This window comes from Onychostoma macrolepis, chromosome 03 (genome assembly GCF_012432095.1).
Source record: "Onychostoma macrolepis isolate SWU-2019 chromosome 03, ASM1243209v1, whole genome shotgun sequence".
Lineage (NCBI taxonomy): Eukaryota > Metazoa > Chordata > Actinopteri > Cypriniformes > Cyprinidae > Onychostoma > Onychostoma macrolepis.
Genome location: NC_081157.1, coordinates 31,426,485 through 31,443,358, shown reverse-complemented (window position 1 = coordinate 31,443,358; position 16,874 = coordinate 31,426,485). Strand labels below are relative to the sequence as shown.

The window sequence follows — 16,874 nt, the reverse complement described above, 5'->3', positions numbered from 1 at the left end:
GGGATTACTTCAAAGGATCTTTCTGCCACCAAACAAATACCGGCTTTTCCCACACAATCAAACAAATGTCAATTAGCAAGCATCACATCCCCTCCCTCTCAGCCCAATTAGGAGGATGGAAGTCTATCACACAAATATGCCACTGCTCAGAGACCTGTGAAATAAAGCTGGCGGAAGATAGCTAAGTCCAAGCCTTCAGTCCATTTTCCAATTAAAGACCATAATCTACTAATGAATAAGTAAGTCTGACACTAAGAGATCTCAGCCAGTGGGTTGTTTGATTGGACGCTTGACTTTCATTGATGGATTAAAGGATGACTCCACTGAGGGAATGTGTTGTTTAGCTGTTTTCTTCAGCTTTTCACGACTTCCAGATTGAATTTGGCAGAGTTAGGACCCCTTCTGATTGCTGCGTATACCTTTTTGCTTGTATATTAGGCAAAATGATTCATCCGAGTGTTGTGGACGTCTCAGATTTGACAAATCTAACATTGTTTATTGCAGTTCTGTTTTAAGACAGCAGCTGTCAAACTGTCATAAATGCAATCTAACATGAAACAGAACAAACAATAGCCTGTAGAGCTTGGAAATGGGATAACACAGTCTCTGGTTTGATTGCCCGCAGCAAAGAATATATTCATAATGTTAATGTGCAATAGAGTGGCTGACAGAATGATCTTGAAAAAAAAAAAAATACCCTGCAGTACTGCTTACTGTCATTTCAATCTGACATATGTATAAGAGACAGTGTTTGTCAAAATACTCACATTTGCGCACATTCAAGACAGCCAATTTTTGGACAGGTTTTGATATTTACTTGCAATCAGTACATGACATACAATTACGAATTTACACCGAAGAATTGCAGCTTACAACAAAGGCGACAGATTTCAGTTCAAACCCAAGGTGAGGTAGGATCAAGAGGATTTGTATGATATGTTGGGAAATGGTAGAAAGTTTTAGAGAGATGTGAAATGTGAAAGTTAAATGGTAAAAGATGCATGAGCTCATGATGCAGATGTAACATATGCACTCCGAACTGTCGCATAGACCTTTACAACCAAAAAAATAAGGGATCTGGGTGTTATTGTCTCAAATCAACACTGTCTCAGTTCATCTACACCCAGTAAACCAAAAGTCCAGGAAGCTTAGTTACATATTTACATAGATATTGTGAAGCTCAAGTGCTTTGGCATGGCATTTTGTTACTCTTCTGAATGAAGAACCTCTTTGAGAGGATAAGCTAGGTGCATTGAGACAGTAGTTGGCACAGCAGGAGTTTAATATTTTCTTGTGAAAGCGTTGATCAGTCGTGCTCTTCAAAAAGAACTTGATTTCTGTGATTAAATTACACAACAAAGTCCAACAGGCAACACTTGATGAAATTAAAACTTCAAATAATCTCAAACTGAAGTCATTACGGTTGCTAAACGAGTCTCTGCATGGGTGTGCGTGGGAACAGCTTGATGTGCATTGTTGAAAAATTTACAATCCAACCTGCAAATTTTCCACTTACTCTGGCCAGATGTGCAATTCAGGAAGAACAATGCCGTTGCTATGGTCACCACATTCCACAGCCTTTTAATACCAAAGGTCAATGCCTTTCTGATAATATAATCTGACACTGGAAGTATTGCTTTAGTGAACAGTCTATTGAAACTCTTTAAATAACCTGAAAGGAAGCCACAAAGTATCAAAAAAACAAATGTCATGAAATAACAAGCCAAATAATAAATACTTAATGTCATTCAAAAATAAATTAGATCATTCATGCCAAAATAAGTGCTTATGTGCCTGCATGTCTCAGCCTGAAAACTAAATCTGTAATAAAACAGACACCCTTCAAGTGTCTTATTTAGTCGCTTTATGCCTCCTCTTAAAGATGGTGGACCGCTCAAAGAAGCCAAGCCCAGTGCAGTCCAACCGGACGAAAAGTAGCCATTGGTGGAAATGTAGGTCAACAGTCTGAAATGAAGCTGAGGTCCTAGGCTTTGACCCAGCTCATAGGAACCCAGAAGGTCTCCCGCTCCAGTCTCTCCAGGATGCTACGTAGTTCTGCGCAGGCACTGGCAGTGTCCTCCTTAATCAAGACCCGATCCACTAGGTGACCGTACTGTTGATCTGTCTGCTGCGCTGATAGACGCATTTCCTGCAGATCCTCCTCCTGAAAGATGAGGAGATGAGAGAGTGTAGGGCATGCATATTTATAGTGAGAATGAAATGAAAGATGTCAGTAGATGCAAAGTGTAGTGTGCAAAAATATATAGCAATCAAGCTAGTGATACTGCGTCTGTAGATTCTGTGATTTTCCCATAAAGTGAGACAAACCTTAAGATGATTTTTAAAGCTAGACAGTCTCTGCAATTTTATTCCAATTATTATGAAATGACACAATTTCAAGGCTGATTTTTTGAGAGGCTGGAAGAATTGTCGTTGATCAGTGCCACAGGGTTTCTTGAGAGCTGAGTGATGTAAACCTGTGAACAGACTCACTGTTATTCGCCCATGTTCACCTCCTCCTGGCGAAGTGGCGGCACTGCGGCGTCTGCGACTCTCTGGGATTCGAGGTTTTACGAAAATGACATAAGGCTTAAATTCAGCCGTCCGCAGGGCCTTCAGAGCCTGTAGTGGGACAAACAACAGAACCAGTAATGTGGAGAGGTGTATCTACCTACACTGCTGTTCAAAATTCGAGGCAAGTAAGAAATAAATACTCTTATTCAGCAAGAACGTATTAAATCAATGATCAAAAATCACAGTAGTCATTTACAAGTTCTAATTGTTTTCTATTCTACTTTTTTCTTTCTGATCTATTTGGTTTCTATTCATTAGAATCCTGAAAAATAAGTCAGTGATAAACCAGTGATAATAAGAAATAATTATTGAGCACCAAAGCATTCTATCTGTTGTTCTAACTCTTTCATAACCTTTTTTTTAATAATGAGGTTTGACATTAAAACAATCTATAGGGTTTCACAAAATGTTTTTCTCTTAACTAGATTTAACCCAGTTGCAATGAACTTTGCAAGACCACCTACAGAATCACATAATAAATAAACAATTTCTGTATGCCCTGATAAACTTTAAGTTCAGTTTAAGCCAGTAGCAGTACAATCTCGCATTAAAAATGTATGAGAGCAAGTGTTAGGTAAATTGCCTCCCATGATCATAAGACGGATTCTTGCCATTGGGGGTAAAGTACTGCATGTGGTCTTGCATAACTAATATTCTTGTTGCAATAGACAAGTAGCTCCACCTGAAGGTGAAAGCAGTCAGTACATATCAGCATTGGAGAATGACTTCCTTTTGGCTATGTATTGTAAGTGATGCAAATAACCTGACAGATAACCTGCCTGATTTATCTCAACTACTCTGTGTACCCATAAATACACATGAACTAGGATGAAATGACTAGCAACATGGGCACTATCTTCTCTAATACATTAGAAGCTGTTACCCCCATCAAAATGAAAAAGGTTAGAGAAAAACGTACATGGTACAACAGTTACACCCAGTCTCTCAAAAAAGAAACTCGTAATCTTGAGCGTAAATGGAGAAAAACTAACTTGGAAGTTTTTAGAATTGCGTGGAAAAACAGTATGTCCAGCTATAGACAGGCTCTAAAAGCTGCCAGGGCAGAGCATATCCACAATCTCATAGAAAATAGCCAAAACAATCCAAAGTTTTATTTAGCACAGTGGCTAGATTAACAAATAACCAGATGCCACCGGATCCAAATATTCCCTCACAGTTTAATAGTAATGACTTTATGAATTTCTTCACTAATAAAATAGATAACATCAGAAATACATAACATCTGCGTCTACTTCAGCTTCATTCATCACACCCAAAGAAAAACTGCAGTGCTTTACAACTATAGGACAAGAAGAGCTAAATAAACTTATCAGTGCATCTAAACCAACATGTTTATTAGATCCTGTACCCACTAAACTACTGAAAGAGTTGTTACTTGTAGCAGAAGAATGTTTCAGTTACATATGTAACCCTCGTTCCCTGAAGGAGGGAACGAAGACGTCACGTTGGATGACCGACGAATTGGGATCTCGCCAGAGAGACCAATCCACTTCGAGTGTAACTAAACGAGCCAATGGACATTGGCATGCGATCACTGCATCCAGCTGCCGCTGATCACAGCGTGAGTATAAGAGGCAGCAGGTGCACCGCATTAATTCATGCTTTCGCTGAGGAGCCGAGCCGGTGACCCGGCCGCTCAGCGTTGGTACAGCGACTGTGGTGACGGGACGTGACGTCTCCGTTCCCTCCTTCAGGGAACGAGGGTTACATACGTAACCGAGACGTTCCCTTTCAGTTGGTCACTCTGAGTCACATCGGATGACCGACGAATTGGGATCCCTACCAAAGCGCCACAGGAGCTGCCCCTTCCAGTGCCCTGTGTAGGCCTCCTGATCCTTCCTATAAGGCAGACGATAGGACCGGGCTCTACACAGAGAGGGTCAACTACTGTTGTTCCTTGGGCAACCCAGACAGTAGGACTTGGATAACATAAGGACTTGGACTTCCGTTTGGAAGAGGCACACTGCGGAGTCACCTCCTCCCAGAGGGGGTTAAGGGGCATTTAGACATGTGAAGTAACCCCGTAGAGCCCTATTGCACATGGAAGTCTCTGAGATGGCTTAGGCTGCATCATTGGAGATGGCAGAACGTGGTCTGCCAGGGGAGACACGGCTCTAATAAGCATACCGTGGAATACACATATGGGATCCCAACAGGGTCACTCATATGGGCACCAACCTCACACCAGATTTCAAGAATTCATTGCCTGAAAGGCCTGGCGCCGGACGCTCCGCCACATCCGGACGCCGGAGTGCTGGAGGACTCGACAGGGTTTGCCTGGTAAGGAACTCTCTGAAAAATTAGGCGTAAGAACGCTGCAAGCCGACTCTGAGCCGGGCCTCTCAGTGCCACTACCCGTTAGAGGTGAGAACACAGGAGGAAACCGGTTCGACACGTAGGCTATAAAACCTAGCGAACGTGTTAGGAGTCGCCCAACCCGCAGCTCTACAGATGTCTGCTAGCGAGGCACCACGAGCCAGCGCCCAGGATGATGCGACACCCCTAGTGGAGTGAGCACGCAACCTGAGCGGGTAGGGCACACCTTGTGCTTCATAGGCCAAGGTGATGGCATCCACTATCCAGTGGGCCATCCTCTGCTTGGAGACAGCCTTCCCCTTCTGCTGTCCTCCGTAACAGACAAAGAGCTGTTCTGAGGTCCTGAAGCTCTGAGTTCTATCCACGTACTGTTGCAGTGCGCATACAGGACAGAGCAAAGCTAGGGCTGGGTCTGCCTCCTCCAGGGGCAGTGCTTGCAGGTTCACTACCTGGTCCCTGAAGGGAGTAGTAGGAACCTTGGGCACATAGCCGGGCCGGGGCCTCAGAGTTGCACTGGAGTCAGCCGGCCCAAACTCAAGGCACGATTCGTCGACCGAAAATGCCTGCAGGTCCCCCACCCTCTTGATCGAGGCCAACGCAGTCAGGAGTAGGGTTTTCATAGAGAGAAACTTCAACTCAACTGACTGCAATGGCTCGAAGGGGGCAGTTTGTAGGGCTCTTAGCACCAATGCCAAATCCCAAGAGGGTAAGGAGGGAGGCCTAGGAGGGTTTAACCTCCTGGCCCCCCTAAGAAACCTGACAACCAGATCGTGCTTCCTCACCGACCTCCCCTCTACGGGGTCGTAGTGAGCGGAAATAGCAGCAACATAAACCTTAAGGGTGGAGGGGGACAGCCTATGCTCCAACCCTTGTTGCAAAAAGGAAAGCACGGCTCTGATCGAACATCTCCGGGGGTCCTCATGGTGAGAGGAACACCATTCGACGAACAGGTTCCACTTCAGCGCATAGGCCCGTCTTGTGGACGGTGCTCGTGCTGAAGCGATAGTGAGAGCTACCTCCTGGGGCAGATTGCCTAGAACCTCCGCGTCCCGTCCAGGTACCACACATGGAGTTTCCACAAGTCTGGACGCGGGTGCCAGAGGGTGCCCCGTCTCTGAGAAAGCAGATCCTTCCTCAGAGGAATCGGCCAGGGAGGGGCTGTCGCGAGGAGCATGAGTTCCGGGAACCAGGTCCTGTTGGGCCAATATGGAGCCACTAACAAGACCTGCTCCTCGTCCTCCCTGATCTTGCACAGTGTCTGTGCTAGCAGGCTCACTGGAGGGAACGCATATTTGCGCAGGCCCTGGGGCCAGCTGTGTGCCAGTGCATCCGTGCCAAGCGTTGCCTCGGACAGGGAGTAGAACCACTGGCAGTGGGTGGTTTCTGGAGATGCAAACAGGTCTACCTGAGCAACTCTGAACCGACTCCAAATCAGCTGGAGGGAGTCCCCAGGGAGTGCCGCTCGAGGCAGCTCGTCGGCCGCCTGATTGAACACTCCTGGGATGTGGATGGCACGAAGGGACCTCAGATGCTTCTGACTCCAGAGGAGGAGGTGGTGGGCGAGTTGCGACATGCGACGGGAGCGTAAACCGCCTTGCCGGTTGATCTATGCAACGGACGCAGTGTTGTCCGTACGGACCAGAACGTCCTTGCCCCGAAGTCGCTCTCTGAGGCGGCTCAAGGCAAGGCGTACTGCCAGCAACTCGAGGCAATTGATATGCCAACGCAGTTGGGGACCCGTCCACACCCCTGACACTGCGTGCCCGTTGTACGTGGCTCCAAGGGCACTCCTGCCCGAAGAAACGAGGGATCTGTCCACGGGCTGAAGGTTTTGTGGCAGGCAATCGTGCCTTGAGTAATCTGAACCCAGTGAGAACCGCGTTTCCACGTCCCCCTCGGGACTCGGCCATGGAGCCAGTGCTGAAGTGGTCTCATATGGAGCAGACCTATCGCCGCAGCTGCAGCCATATGCCCCAGGAGCCTCTGAAAGAATTTCAGTGGGACCGCCGTCCTGCCTGATAAAGTCTTGAGGCAGTTCAGCACCGACTGAGCACATTCCTGGGTGAGGTGTGCTGTCTGGTTGACCGAATCCAACTCCATGCCGAGAAAAGAGATCCTCTGCGTTGGCATGAGTTTGCTCTTTTCCCAGTTGACCCGAAGACCCAACTGGCTGAGGTGCCTGAGCACCAGGTCCCTGTGTGCGCACAACTGGTCTTGAGACTGTGCAAGTATGAGCCAGTCGTCGAGGTAGTTGAGGATGCGCACACCCCGTTCTCAGGGGAACAAGGGCCGCCTCTGTGACTTTGGTGAAGACGCGAGGCGAAAGGGACAGCCCGAAGGGCAGGACCGTGTACTGATATGCCCGACCCTCGAACGCAAATCGCAGGAATGGCCTGTGTCGCGGGAGAATCGAGACATGAAAGTACGCATCCTTCAGGTCGATCACTGCAAACCAATCTAGGGGACGGACGCACCCAAAAATGCGTTTCTGCATCAACATCTCGAATGGCATCTTGTGAAGTGCACGGTTCAAAACTCGCAGATCCAAGATCGGTCGTAACCCACCGCTTTTCTTGGGCACAATGAAGTAAGGGCTGTAAAACCCCGACCTCATGTCAGCAGGACTGCAATTTCCGCACGCAAGACAGGGGCATCGACGGCCTTGACTGAAGTGAACCGGATGTCCCCAAACTTGGGGGGACGCCGGGCGAACTGAATCGCGAGTCTGATGGTCTGAAGGAGCCACCGAGACGGACTGGGGAGCGCTAGCCAGGCTCCGAGAGACCGTACCAGCGGGACCAACGGGGCCACCGACATACCCGCGGTGGGGTAGCGAGGTGGAACACAGGGATCCGGCCCGGAGCCTGTGACGGCTTGGCCTGTGACGGCGGGGGGCGGGGTCTGGGTGTGCAGTGTAACACTCACCTGATTCCTCCTCATAAGGGAGGAAACACAGGAACCCGGCTTGAGGCTTGTGACAGACTGGCGTGTGACGACTTGAAGCGGGGACTCGAGTGCTACCGCCCTTACCTGGTTCCATGAATGGGCAGGAGGGGTGCTCTTGGGCAACCCACTGCTGCCTGCTGGCGAGAGAGGAGGAGGGAAGTGATCCCGTGATGCACGGTTCACCACTCTCCTCCTCTTGAGTCCCAGAGATTGAGGAAACCACTCTTTTATTGATGTTTTGGGTACCGGAACAACAACAAAACGAAACAAAAGATTCTCCACCCGGCCCTCCTTCGGGGGAGGGAGTAGTGCGGTCACCATCTCCCAACGAGCAGTCTCCTCCATCCCTGGGTCGCCCATCTCAGGGCCTCTTGCACTTGCGCTTGTAAAGCCTTTGAACAAATCATTTTTGCTTGGATGGAACAGCAGCTACGCTAATTATGTCTCTATTTGTTTAGGATTAACATCCCATGGTAACTAGGAATTACAGAAGCTTCAGTCTGGATCCAACCCTTTAATGATCTGAGATGACCAAACACCTGAGAAGAGATGATTCCAACCCCTCAGAGGATGCCAGCCAATAAATATATTGTGGAAACTTAATTTCTTGTAAAGCTGCTTTGCAACGATTTGTATCATAAAAAGCGCCATACAAATAAACTTGAACTGAATTGAATGTACAAATGTACAAAACATAAGACATTTGCTTTTGTGCATAATTTAAAAGAATAGTTTGCTGTTTTCATGTAAATTATAAATGATAGTGTTTACAGTAACTGAACCAACACCCAGGGCAAAATCTGTAATTTACCTCAGGCTGTACGTCTACCAGACACATCTTGTTCTTGGCTTGAACGGAGCGGATGGCCTCTATACTGGTCCCGTACAGATTCTCTTTATACTCTCCATACTCTATAAATCTACAGACAACAATTCAAGTCAGGGTATGACAATAGGACAATATGGATAAAACGTGTGTAGAAGAGAAACAGTGCAAGAGGAACACATCACAATGGGACTCACTTGTTATTCTGTGCATCTGCATCAAATGCCTGCTTAGTCACAAAGTGGTACTCCAATCCCTCCTTCTCATGGCTCTTTTTGGGCCGTGTGGTGTCTGTGATGGAGAACAGAGAGCCAAAAATGTCATATGGTTTGAAGGGATGGTGATTTATTCACCCCTGATAAACCTACAGTATGTTACATTCTTTGTGTGAAACACAAAAGAAAAAATCCAGAGTGATTATAAAGGGGACTGAAGCTTTCAAGCTTCAAAAAGTATGTAAAAGAATCATAAAGACATAATCAAAGTGGTTCATATGTGCTTTTGCATTCTTTTTGAAGCCTGACAGCTCCAGTCCTACTTCACTTTCATAATATAAAAAATGGTCATAGATATACATCAGAAATTCACATTTTGTTTCATATGAGCTGGGAAGAATATGACCATTTTTGGTGACTTTAAAGTTCTCAGATCATTTCTAAAGTCTGAAACACTGAAAAGTTTCAGTGTTCATGGTCTGAACTGTGTTTGTGTGTAATTCCACTAGTGTATTTATCAGAAAGCTCCTTTTATCTTGCTTGGAAATGAGGCAAGACCTACGGGGCACAGCCACAGCGTAGCGATGGGGATTTTCTGCTATCACTTTTTGCTTCAGCTCATTGATACGTGCTCCCAGAGAACCTGTGTAAAGATAGGCAGCAAGTTAAAATGATTGCATATATAGTAGCTTATTACTTAAAGTGCAGTGTACAAGGAAAAAGTACTTCTGAAAATGACTGAGATCGAAGATATATTCTGAAGCTGAACCATTATTGCCACTAGAGGTCAGTGTATCGTCATAATGTGGGCAAACATCTTGAATCTGATATAGGCAGTTCTTTATAGAAGGTATTATGCATTTCTGGCTTAGTTTTTAATATGTTTAAAGCACTTTAATGCAGATTTGGTCATTAGGAACTTGTTTAACAAGAATTATTTTTACGCACATATTTCCTGGAATTAACAAGTATTATGAAATTGTCATCATAAACCAGCTAGTTGCCAAGTGTTGCAAGTCTTATTTATAAGTATGCCTAATGAGACACAGTGTCATTGATTTGTACTTTCCAATATTGTGAGGACTTAGACAACCAATGATCAGTTGATCAGTGGGCTGTTTGTTGCAACATTACACAATGCACAATTCACACAGTATAAAAACACTGAACTGTAGATGGAATGTTATGTTTTATATATATATATATATATATATATATATATATATATATATATATATATATATATATATATATATATATATATATATATACACTGTCTTACCAATGAGAACTACTAATCGGGGTCTCTCATTGGGCTTCTGCTGGTAGCGCGTCACTTCTTCATAGGTCAGGAATTCTGTGTCATTCTGGTCAGAAACATTGCCTCTCCTGAAGAACCACGACGGTCCTTCCGGCTTAAACGGAAACTTCTCCTTAAACCGGCTGAGACAGAGCCAAGAAAGCAGGTCACAAATCTAAATTCATTATTTATTACATGACAAGAAAAAAACAATCAAGATTACTAGTTTTATGTATTTTCACTACCATTCAAAGGTTTTAGTCAGTAATGTTTTTAAAGAGTCTTAATCTTAACCAAGGCTGCATTTATTTGAACAAAAATACTGTAAACGGTAATATTGTGTAAAATTATTGCAATTCAAAATAACTGTTTTCAATTTTCTGTATATTTAAAATTTTTGTAATTTATTTCTATCATGATAAAGTCAGAAAACATTCTAATATGCTGCTCAAGAAACATTTCTAATTGTTATCGATGTTGAAAACAGCTGCACTTCTTAATTTTTTTTTTTTTTTTGTGGAAACAATGATATTTTTTTCCCAATTTATTTTATAGTGAATCAATTGAAACCTTTTTTTTTTAAATAAAAATATTTTCTAACATTATGAATGCCTTTACTGTCACTGTCAATTGAATGCATCCTTGCTGAATAAAGGTATTTTTCTTCTAAAAAAAAAAAAACTAAATAAAACTCTTGATGACCCCAAGCATTTGAATGGCAGTGTGTATTTATTGTATTTACAGAAGTTATTATATTATTTTATTATATTATTATTTTATTTATTCTCCATACAGTGCATTTAATACCCTTATGATTGAATTATGTGAAAGATAAAAAGTGCAACCATAAATTGTTGAAATTCTCAAAGTAGTCAACTTTTACACACTTTTATTTGTACAGTAATAATAAAGACAACGCCATAACCTAACCAGTAACCCTGAAATTTCTACCCCTTAACTACAGTAGTCAACATTTGAGGTGAATCAAAAAAGTTCAAAGACAAGAACGCATTTTGATTTTAGGTTTTAGGACAACTTTGATGAATGGTTTTGATCCAATTCAAATGTTGACTAGTGTAGTTACAACTCCAGTGCAACTCCTGTAGCATAACTCTAATCTTCACCTCTATCAGTATTGTTATAAGAAATGATGTAAAATGTGTTATGTTTCAGGACATGGAAGTTAATGGTGGCAGCTGTGTGGGAAGATCAAGGACTGTACCTGAGTAAAACTCCCAGGAAAACACCTGGCCACAGGAGGGAGCCACTGCATTACACTTCGAAGAGACTACAATGCGCATTAGACCACCTCACACTTGTGCATAAGCCACACTCTGCCCTCAACAACTGACCCAAAATCAGCTTTGCAGTTCATACATTCACTCCTGAGGCCATTTATAACTGACCATGAGTTAAATTACCCCAAAAGTTGGCCTGCATGGAATCTGCACACTTCATCACAATCTGCAGCATGCAAAGAATTTAAATATTTATAAGTATACTAAAATGTTTTCAATGGAAAAGAAAGCGGAGAACACTTACTGGCAGCTGAAAGCAACAACAAATTATCCAAAATATTTAATAGGTGGCAAACAGTGAATATGCAAAATATTTTTAAATTCGAGTTCTGCCTAAATTTACATGTTTTACAGATTCCATGCTGTCGGTAAGTCTGACTTCTAGAGTTTCCCACTGTCATCTTTGGCACTTCCCAGTATTATCACTATCAGATGATTAAAATGATTCTCGGTCAGTGGCTAAGGCTGAGTTGCCATCACGCACATCAGCTATCACACACTTGACTCAGTGAGTGAGTGCGCAGCCAATCGTGCAGGGTGGAATGTGCAGAGTGTCCAATAGAAGGGCAGCAGCCTGACAGTGGCTCTGGGGTGAGTGGGGGTTTTGGGATGGAGGACTAAATAAAGCAGAAGGCAGCAAAGGAATACATTCACACAGAGACTGGGCAAGGGAAAGTGCTACCTGCCAGAGTGGAGGAAGATTATTCTCAAGGTAAATTATTCTCACCTAGTTTCAACGTGAACTGAAATTTGGTCACATTTGAACAAGAGAAAAAGTCTCACACTGACTGCATATTTGCAGATGCCGTCCCCGTTGTTGGACTGTATATGCTACTGTTCAAATTTTTGGGGTTGGTGAGGTTTTTTTTTTAAAGAAGTGTCTTATGACCAACAAGGCTACATTATTATTATCATCATCATTATTATCATTATTATATACAGTAATATTGTGAAGTATTATTATCATTTAAAATAATTGTTTTCTATTTGAAAATGATTTATAATGTAATTGATTTTTCAGCATCATGACATTACATTACAGTCACATGACCCTTCAGAAATCATCCTAACATGCTGATTTGCTGCTCAAGAAACAATTTTTATTATAATTATCAATGCTGAATAAAGTTTTGCTGCTTAATGTTTGCATTATTTTTCAAGACTCTTTGAAGAATATAAAGTTTAAAAAGCATTTATTTAAAATAAAACTCTTTTGAAAAATATGCTGTCAATTTAATGCATCCTTTTTGAAAAAATTGCTCACCCCAAACTTTTGAATGGAAGTGCACATCCAAAGTTACATAATTGTCTATTAATTATATATACTTCTAATAAAATTTGGATTTCCATGGGCAGAAATAGCACAATAGTAATTTTGCCAAGCAAACAGCAAGATAATAAGGCGCAATCTATAATAAGCCTAATGTAGATAAAAAGGAGGCATAATTGCAGTAATTTAAATAATCATTGCACATGCTATTTCAGCGTAATTATCATTTGGGGAAAAAAGAAAAAAAGAAAAAAAATTACGTATTTATTTATTTAAATAAATAAAATGTTTCTGTGCTGAAAATTTGCTTCAGTGTTTCAAATATTATAGCAATACTTATTCACGCCACCCACAGAAAGTCACAGTATCTAAACTTGGTCAAAACTCATCTTCACAGACTTCTGGTGTCAGAGAGAAAGTGAAGTTATGCAGTTATCCCTTCTGACACAGATTTCTACAGCTGCTACACATTGTGAAAATAGCGTGATAGCCTGTGAATGAAATATCTAACACTATATGAACTGAATATCACTTCCTTTTCTTCACTCTTTTAACAGCTCCTTAAATTAGCACCCATTAACTAATGAGACTTGAAACATGCCAGACATGTTGCTAACAGTTTTAACTCAGAGGCTTGACAAACCCTGTCTCTCTTCTTATTATCAGAGTATGTGAGTGAAGCAGAGCATGATTTTGCCTAGAGCAATGAATGTTTTACTTATAAATTTGTGCATTGATGTTCTCAGTCCCTCCAGACCCACACCAGTATCTCTCCGTCATGGACATAATGCACAGTTTTATCTCTATTTTCATCAAGTGCAAAACAGTAATTATGGACTATTATAAAATCTATACTGATACAATATATCAATTATATTATTTTAAATTAATTTTGCAATAATGTATTTTATTATCAGAAAGGCACAAATCATGTGTGAAAACAATCATTTGTTGGTAATTCTGCCCTTCTTCGTCATTGTGTACTCTATTCATCATATACAGTACATCCATTTTCAGCACTTATTTCACTTACAGTACATAAACTACCAGTCAAAAAAGTGGAAAAATTACGATGTTTTTGAAAGATATACTCACCAAGACTGCATTTATTTGATTAAAAATACAGTAAAACAAGTACTATTGTGAAATATTACTACAATCTAAAATAACTGTTCTAACTTAAAATATTTTAAATTGCAATGTATTCCTGTGGTGTCAAAGCTGAATTTTCAGCATCATTACTCCAGTCTTTCAATGTCACACAATCCTAATAAAATCCTAAAAATAAAAACAGAACAGCATTTACTTGAAATAGAAATCTTTTGTAACAACTTTTGATTAATTTAATGCATTCTCGCTGAATAAAAAGAGCGATTACTGAGGGGAAATTGCTGTTGTTTTGCTCCACTCACATACTCTTTCTATTACTATATACTAAATCAAAGGCGTAAACAAAAATAGCAACCAGGTTCCACTTTCTCTTCCAAAGGCATCAATGCACTACTGCAAATTGGTTTTCTCACAGTGAAATATTCTGACTGACCTAAAATTCCCTTCACGCTGCCAAATAACCCCCCAATCCGGCCTCCCCTCATCAAGGGCTCGGCCATAGCTCTTGGCACAGAGGCAGGCAGCAACAGAAGCTCACTCAGGCAGAAGGTTAGTACATTTCAGAGTTAGCAGGCGCTGGGTACAGGAGTGGGCATGCAGGTTCTCACCTATGTACTGTCCATTGAAATAGCCCTCACAGTCACAGTCTTCTGTAGGGAGGCAAGCAGGGAGAGAGGGAGTGAGCAGAGGAGACCAGGAGAGAGGAAGGAGGGCTGCAGAACTACAGTTACACAAGCAGGTTCAACAGTTAGGCAGACAGGCGGATGGGCAGCAGGTATTTCAGCAGTCTGTGGCAGCCGTAGCCAACCGAGGGGATTTGTTATTCGCCAGGAAGAAAATGATGGTGTGATAGTGTATAAATGTTAGGATTCACTTGTGTGGTTGAGCGGGACTCAAAGGAAACAATGAGTGTTATAACCTACAGTAAATGGAAAAGAGGCCCTTAGATTGAAAAAGATAATGAGAAAAGGTGATAAAGATTAAAAACAAACAAATTGAATATAACATCACCTGAGAGCTATAGACATTATATGGAAGAAAACTCGGAATATTTGTAGGTGGTGTACTCAATAATTTTGTGTTTCTGTTGTACTGGCCAAAATGCCAGTTGTACTGGAATTATACTGACACCTACTGACACCGAATGTACTTTTATTCAGCAAGGATGCATTAAATTGATCAAAATTGACAACGAAGACATTTATAAAGTTACAAAAGATTTAAATGCTGTAATATATCAAGGTTTTCATGAAAATATTGAGCTGTGCAGCCTTTTTCAACACTGATAATAATTTCATGATAACATAATAATGTTTCTTGAGCAGCAAATCAGCATATTAGAATGACTGCTTTAGTGTCAGTGAAGACACTAATTAATAAATGCTGAAAATTCAGCTTTGCATTACAGGAATAAATTAAATTATATACATTTTAAAACATATTCAAATAGAAAACAGTTATTACAAATGGAAATAATATTTCACGTTGTATTTATTTATTTATTTTTTATCAAATAAGTGCAGCCTTGCTGGGCATTAGAGACTTCTTTCAAAAACATTAAGAAATCTTATCGACTCCAACATTTTTAACAGTAGTGAATATTTAGGTCATTTTATTAGGCTTCTGGTGTTACTGGAGTCTTCATCTCATGTAAGTGTACATTATTTCTTTCAATTTCCTTCAGTATAAAGCACAAGTATTACTGAGTGCACCTTTAGGAAGAGAATAGAGAAAGGACAGAAGGAGAAAGAGATGTTTGAGATCTCAGAGCATTAGTTGACAGTGTAGTAAGGATAAGGGAAAAGATGGAAAATGGAATAATGTCAGAAAATAATTTGGGGATAGGGATCATGAAGTGATTCAAGAAGGTCAACACCTCTAAGGTGAGATGGGCCAAAATCAACATTACAGGATACAGACATTTGATCTGTATTAAATTAGCTATTTGTCATGCTGGGTTAATTTTATATGAGATGATAAATTTTGTGGGATTTGATCCTATAATGCTTTTAAAAAATTAATGGACCATCAAACATCAAATACACTGAAGCCTCTCTCTCACTGAATGTGTGTGTGTGTGTGTGTGTGTGTGCGCGTTTTGTGAAAAGTCAGGACATAGATTTGTATAATGACAAAGGTATGACATAGGTATTACAAGGTGAAGGTGACTTTTCAGGACATTGACCCATGTCCCCACTTTTCAAAACGCTTATAAATCATACAGAGTGAGGTTTTTTTGGGGAAAGTTGAAATGCACAGTCTCCTGTAAGGGGTAGGTTTAGGTGTAGGGTTGGTGTAGGGCAATAGCACATACAGTAAGTACAGTATAAAAACCATTACGCCTATGGAGAGTCCCCACTTTTCACAAAAACAAACGTGTGTGTGTGTGTGTGTGTGTTTATAGCAGAACAGCAGTTGTCTCTTTCCAAGAATTAACATAGATTAGGTGACACACTGGCCTAATTTCTTAATCATCGTGGAACCAACATGTGTGTTGTGTGTATTTGAGGGTGAATGTGTGAACTCAGACCTAGAAGACCCACCTTTATCACATCCCTGGTCATCTGGTGTCAGCAGTAATCAGAAAAGGAAAATATATTATGACAAAAGAAGGCCCTGTAATAAACTGGCCCTGAGTTTATTAAATAAATAAATTCCATCATTCCGACATCATGCAGTTCAAAGTGTGTCCAGCAGTGAAGACCCGCACACAGATGGAGTAACAAAGGAAGAAGCAGAAGAGGAGGGAATATAAATTAATGCACATAATGCAGTCTGTGAGAGAGAGCGAGTGAGAAGGGTGTATGTTGTTGCATGTTGCTGAACTGTAGATGTGTCTGTTCTCTAATCAGCTTTAGATTAGTGAACATGAAGCGCTTGGTTGGAGCCCAATAATCACCTGGCAACTTCACACAAGCACACACATCAGCGAATGATGCCTCCTGTTAGTCAACACTGATTCATAACTGAAGGGGTTTTCCTTAAGGAAGGAAATACT

General features: G+C 41.6%; 1 protein-coding gene across 1 annotated transcript in view; it reads right to left on the bottom strand.

Moving 5' to 3' along the window:
• Positions 1-532: 532 nt before the first annotated feature.
• mpp3a (MAGUK p55 scaffold protein 3a) overlaps positions 533-16,874 on the bottom strand; it is a 31,545-nt gene continuing 15,203 nt past the window's right edge. Inside the window, 9 exon segments of the mRNA XM_058768548.1 lie at positions 533-2,164; positions 2,494-2,622; positions 8,669-8,777; positions 8,881-8,974; positions 9,461-9,541; positions 10,181-10,276; positions 10,279-10,341; positions 14,485-14,526; positions 16,420-16,440. Coding sequence (XP_058624531.1) covers positions 1,985-2,164; positions 2,494-2,622; positions 8,669-8,777; positions 8,881-8,974; positions 9,461-9,541; positions 10,181-10,276; positions 10,279-10,341; positions 14,485-14,526; positions 16,420-16,440 — 815 coding nt within the window. The 3' untranslated portion in view covers positions 533-1,984.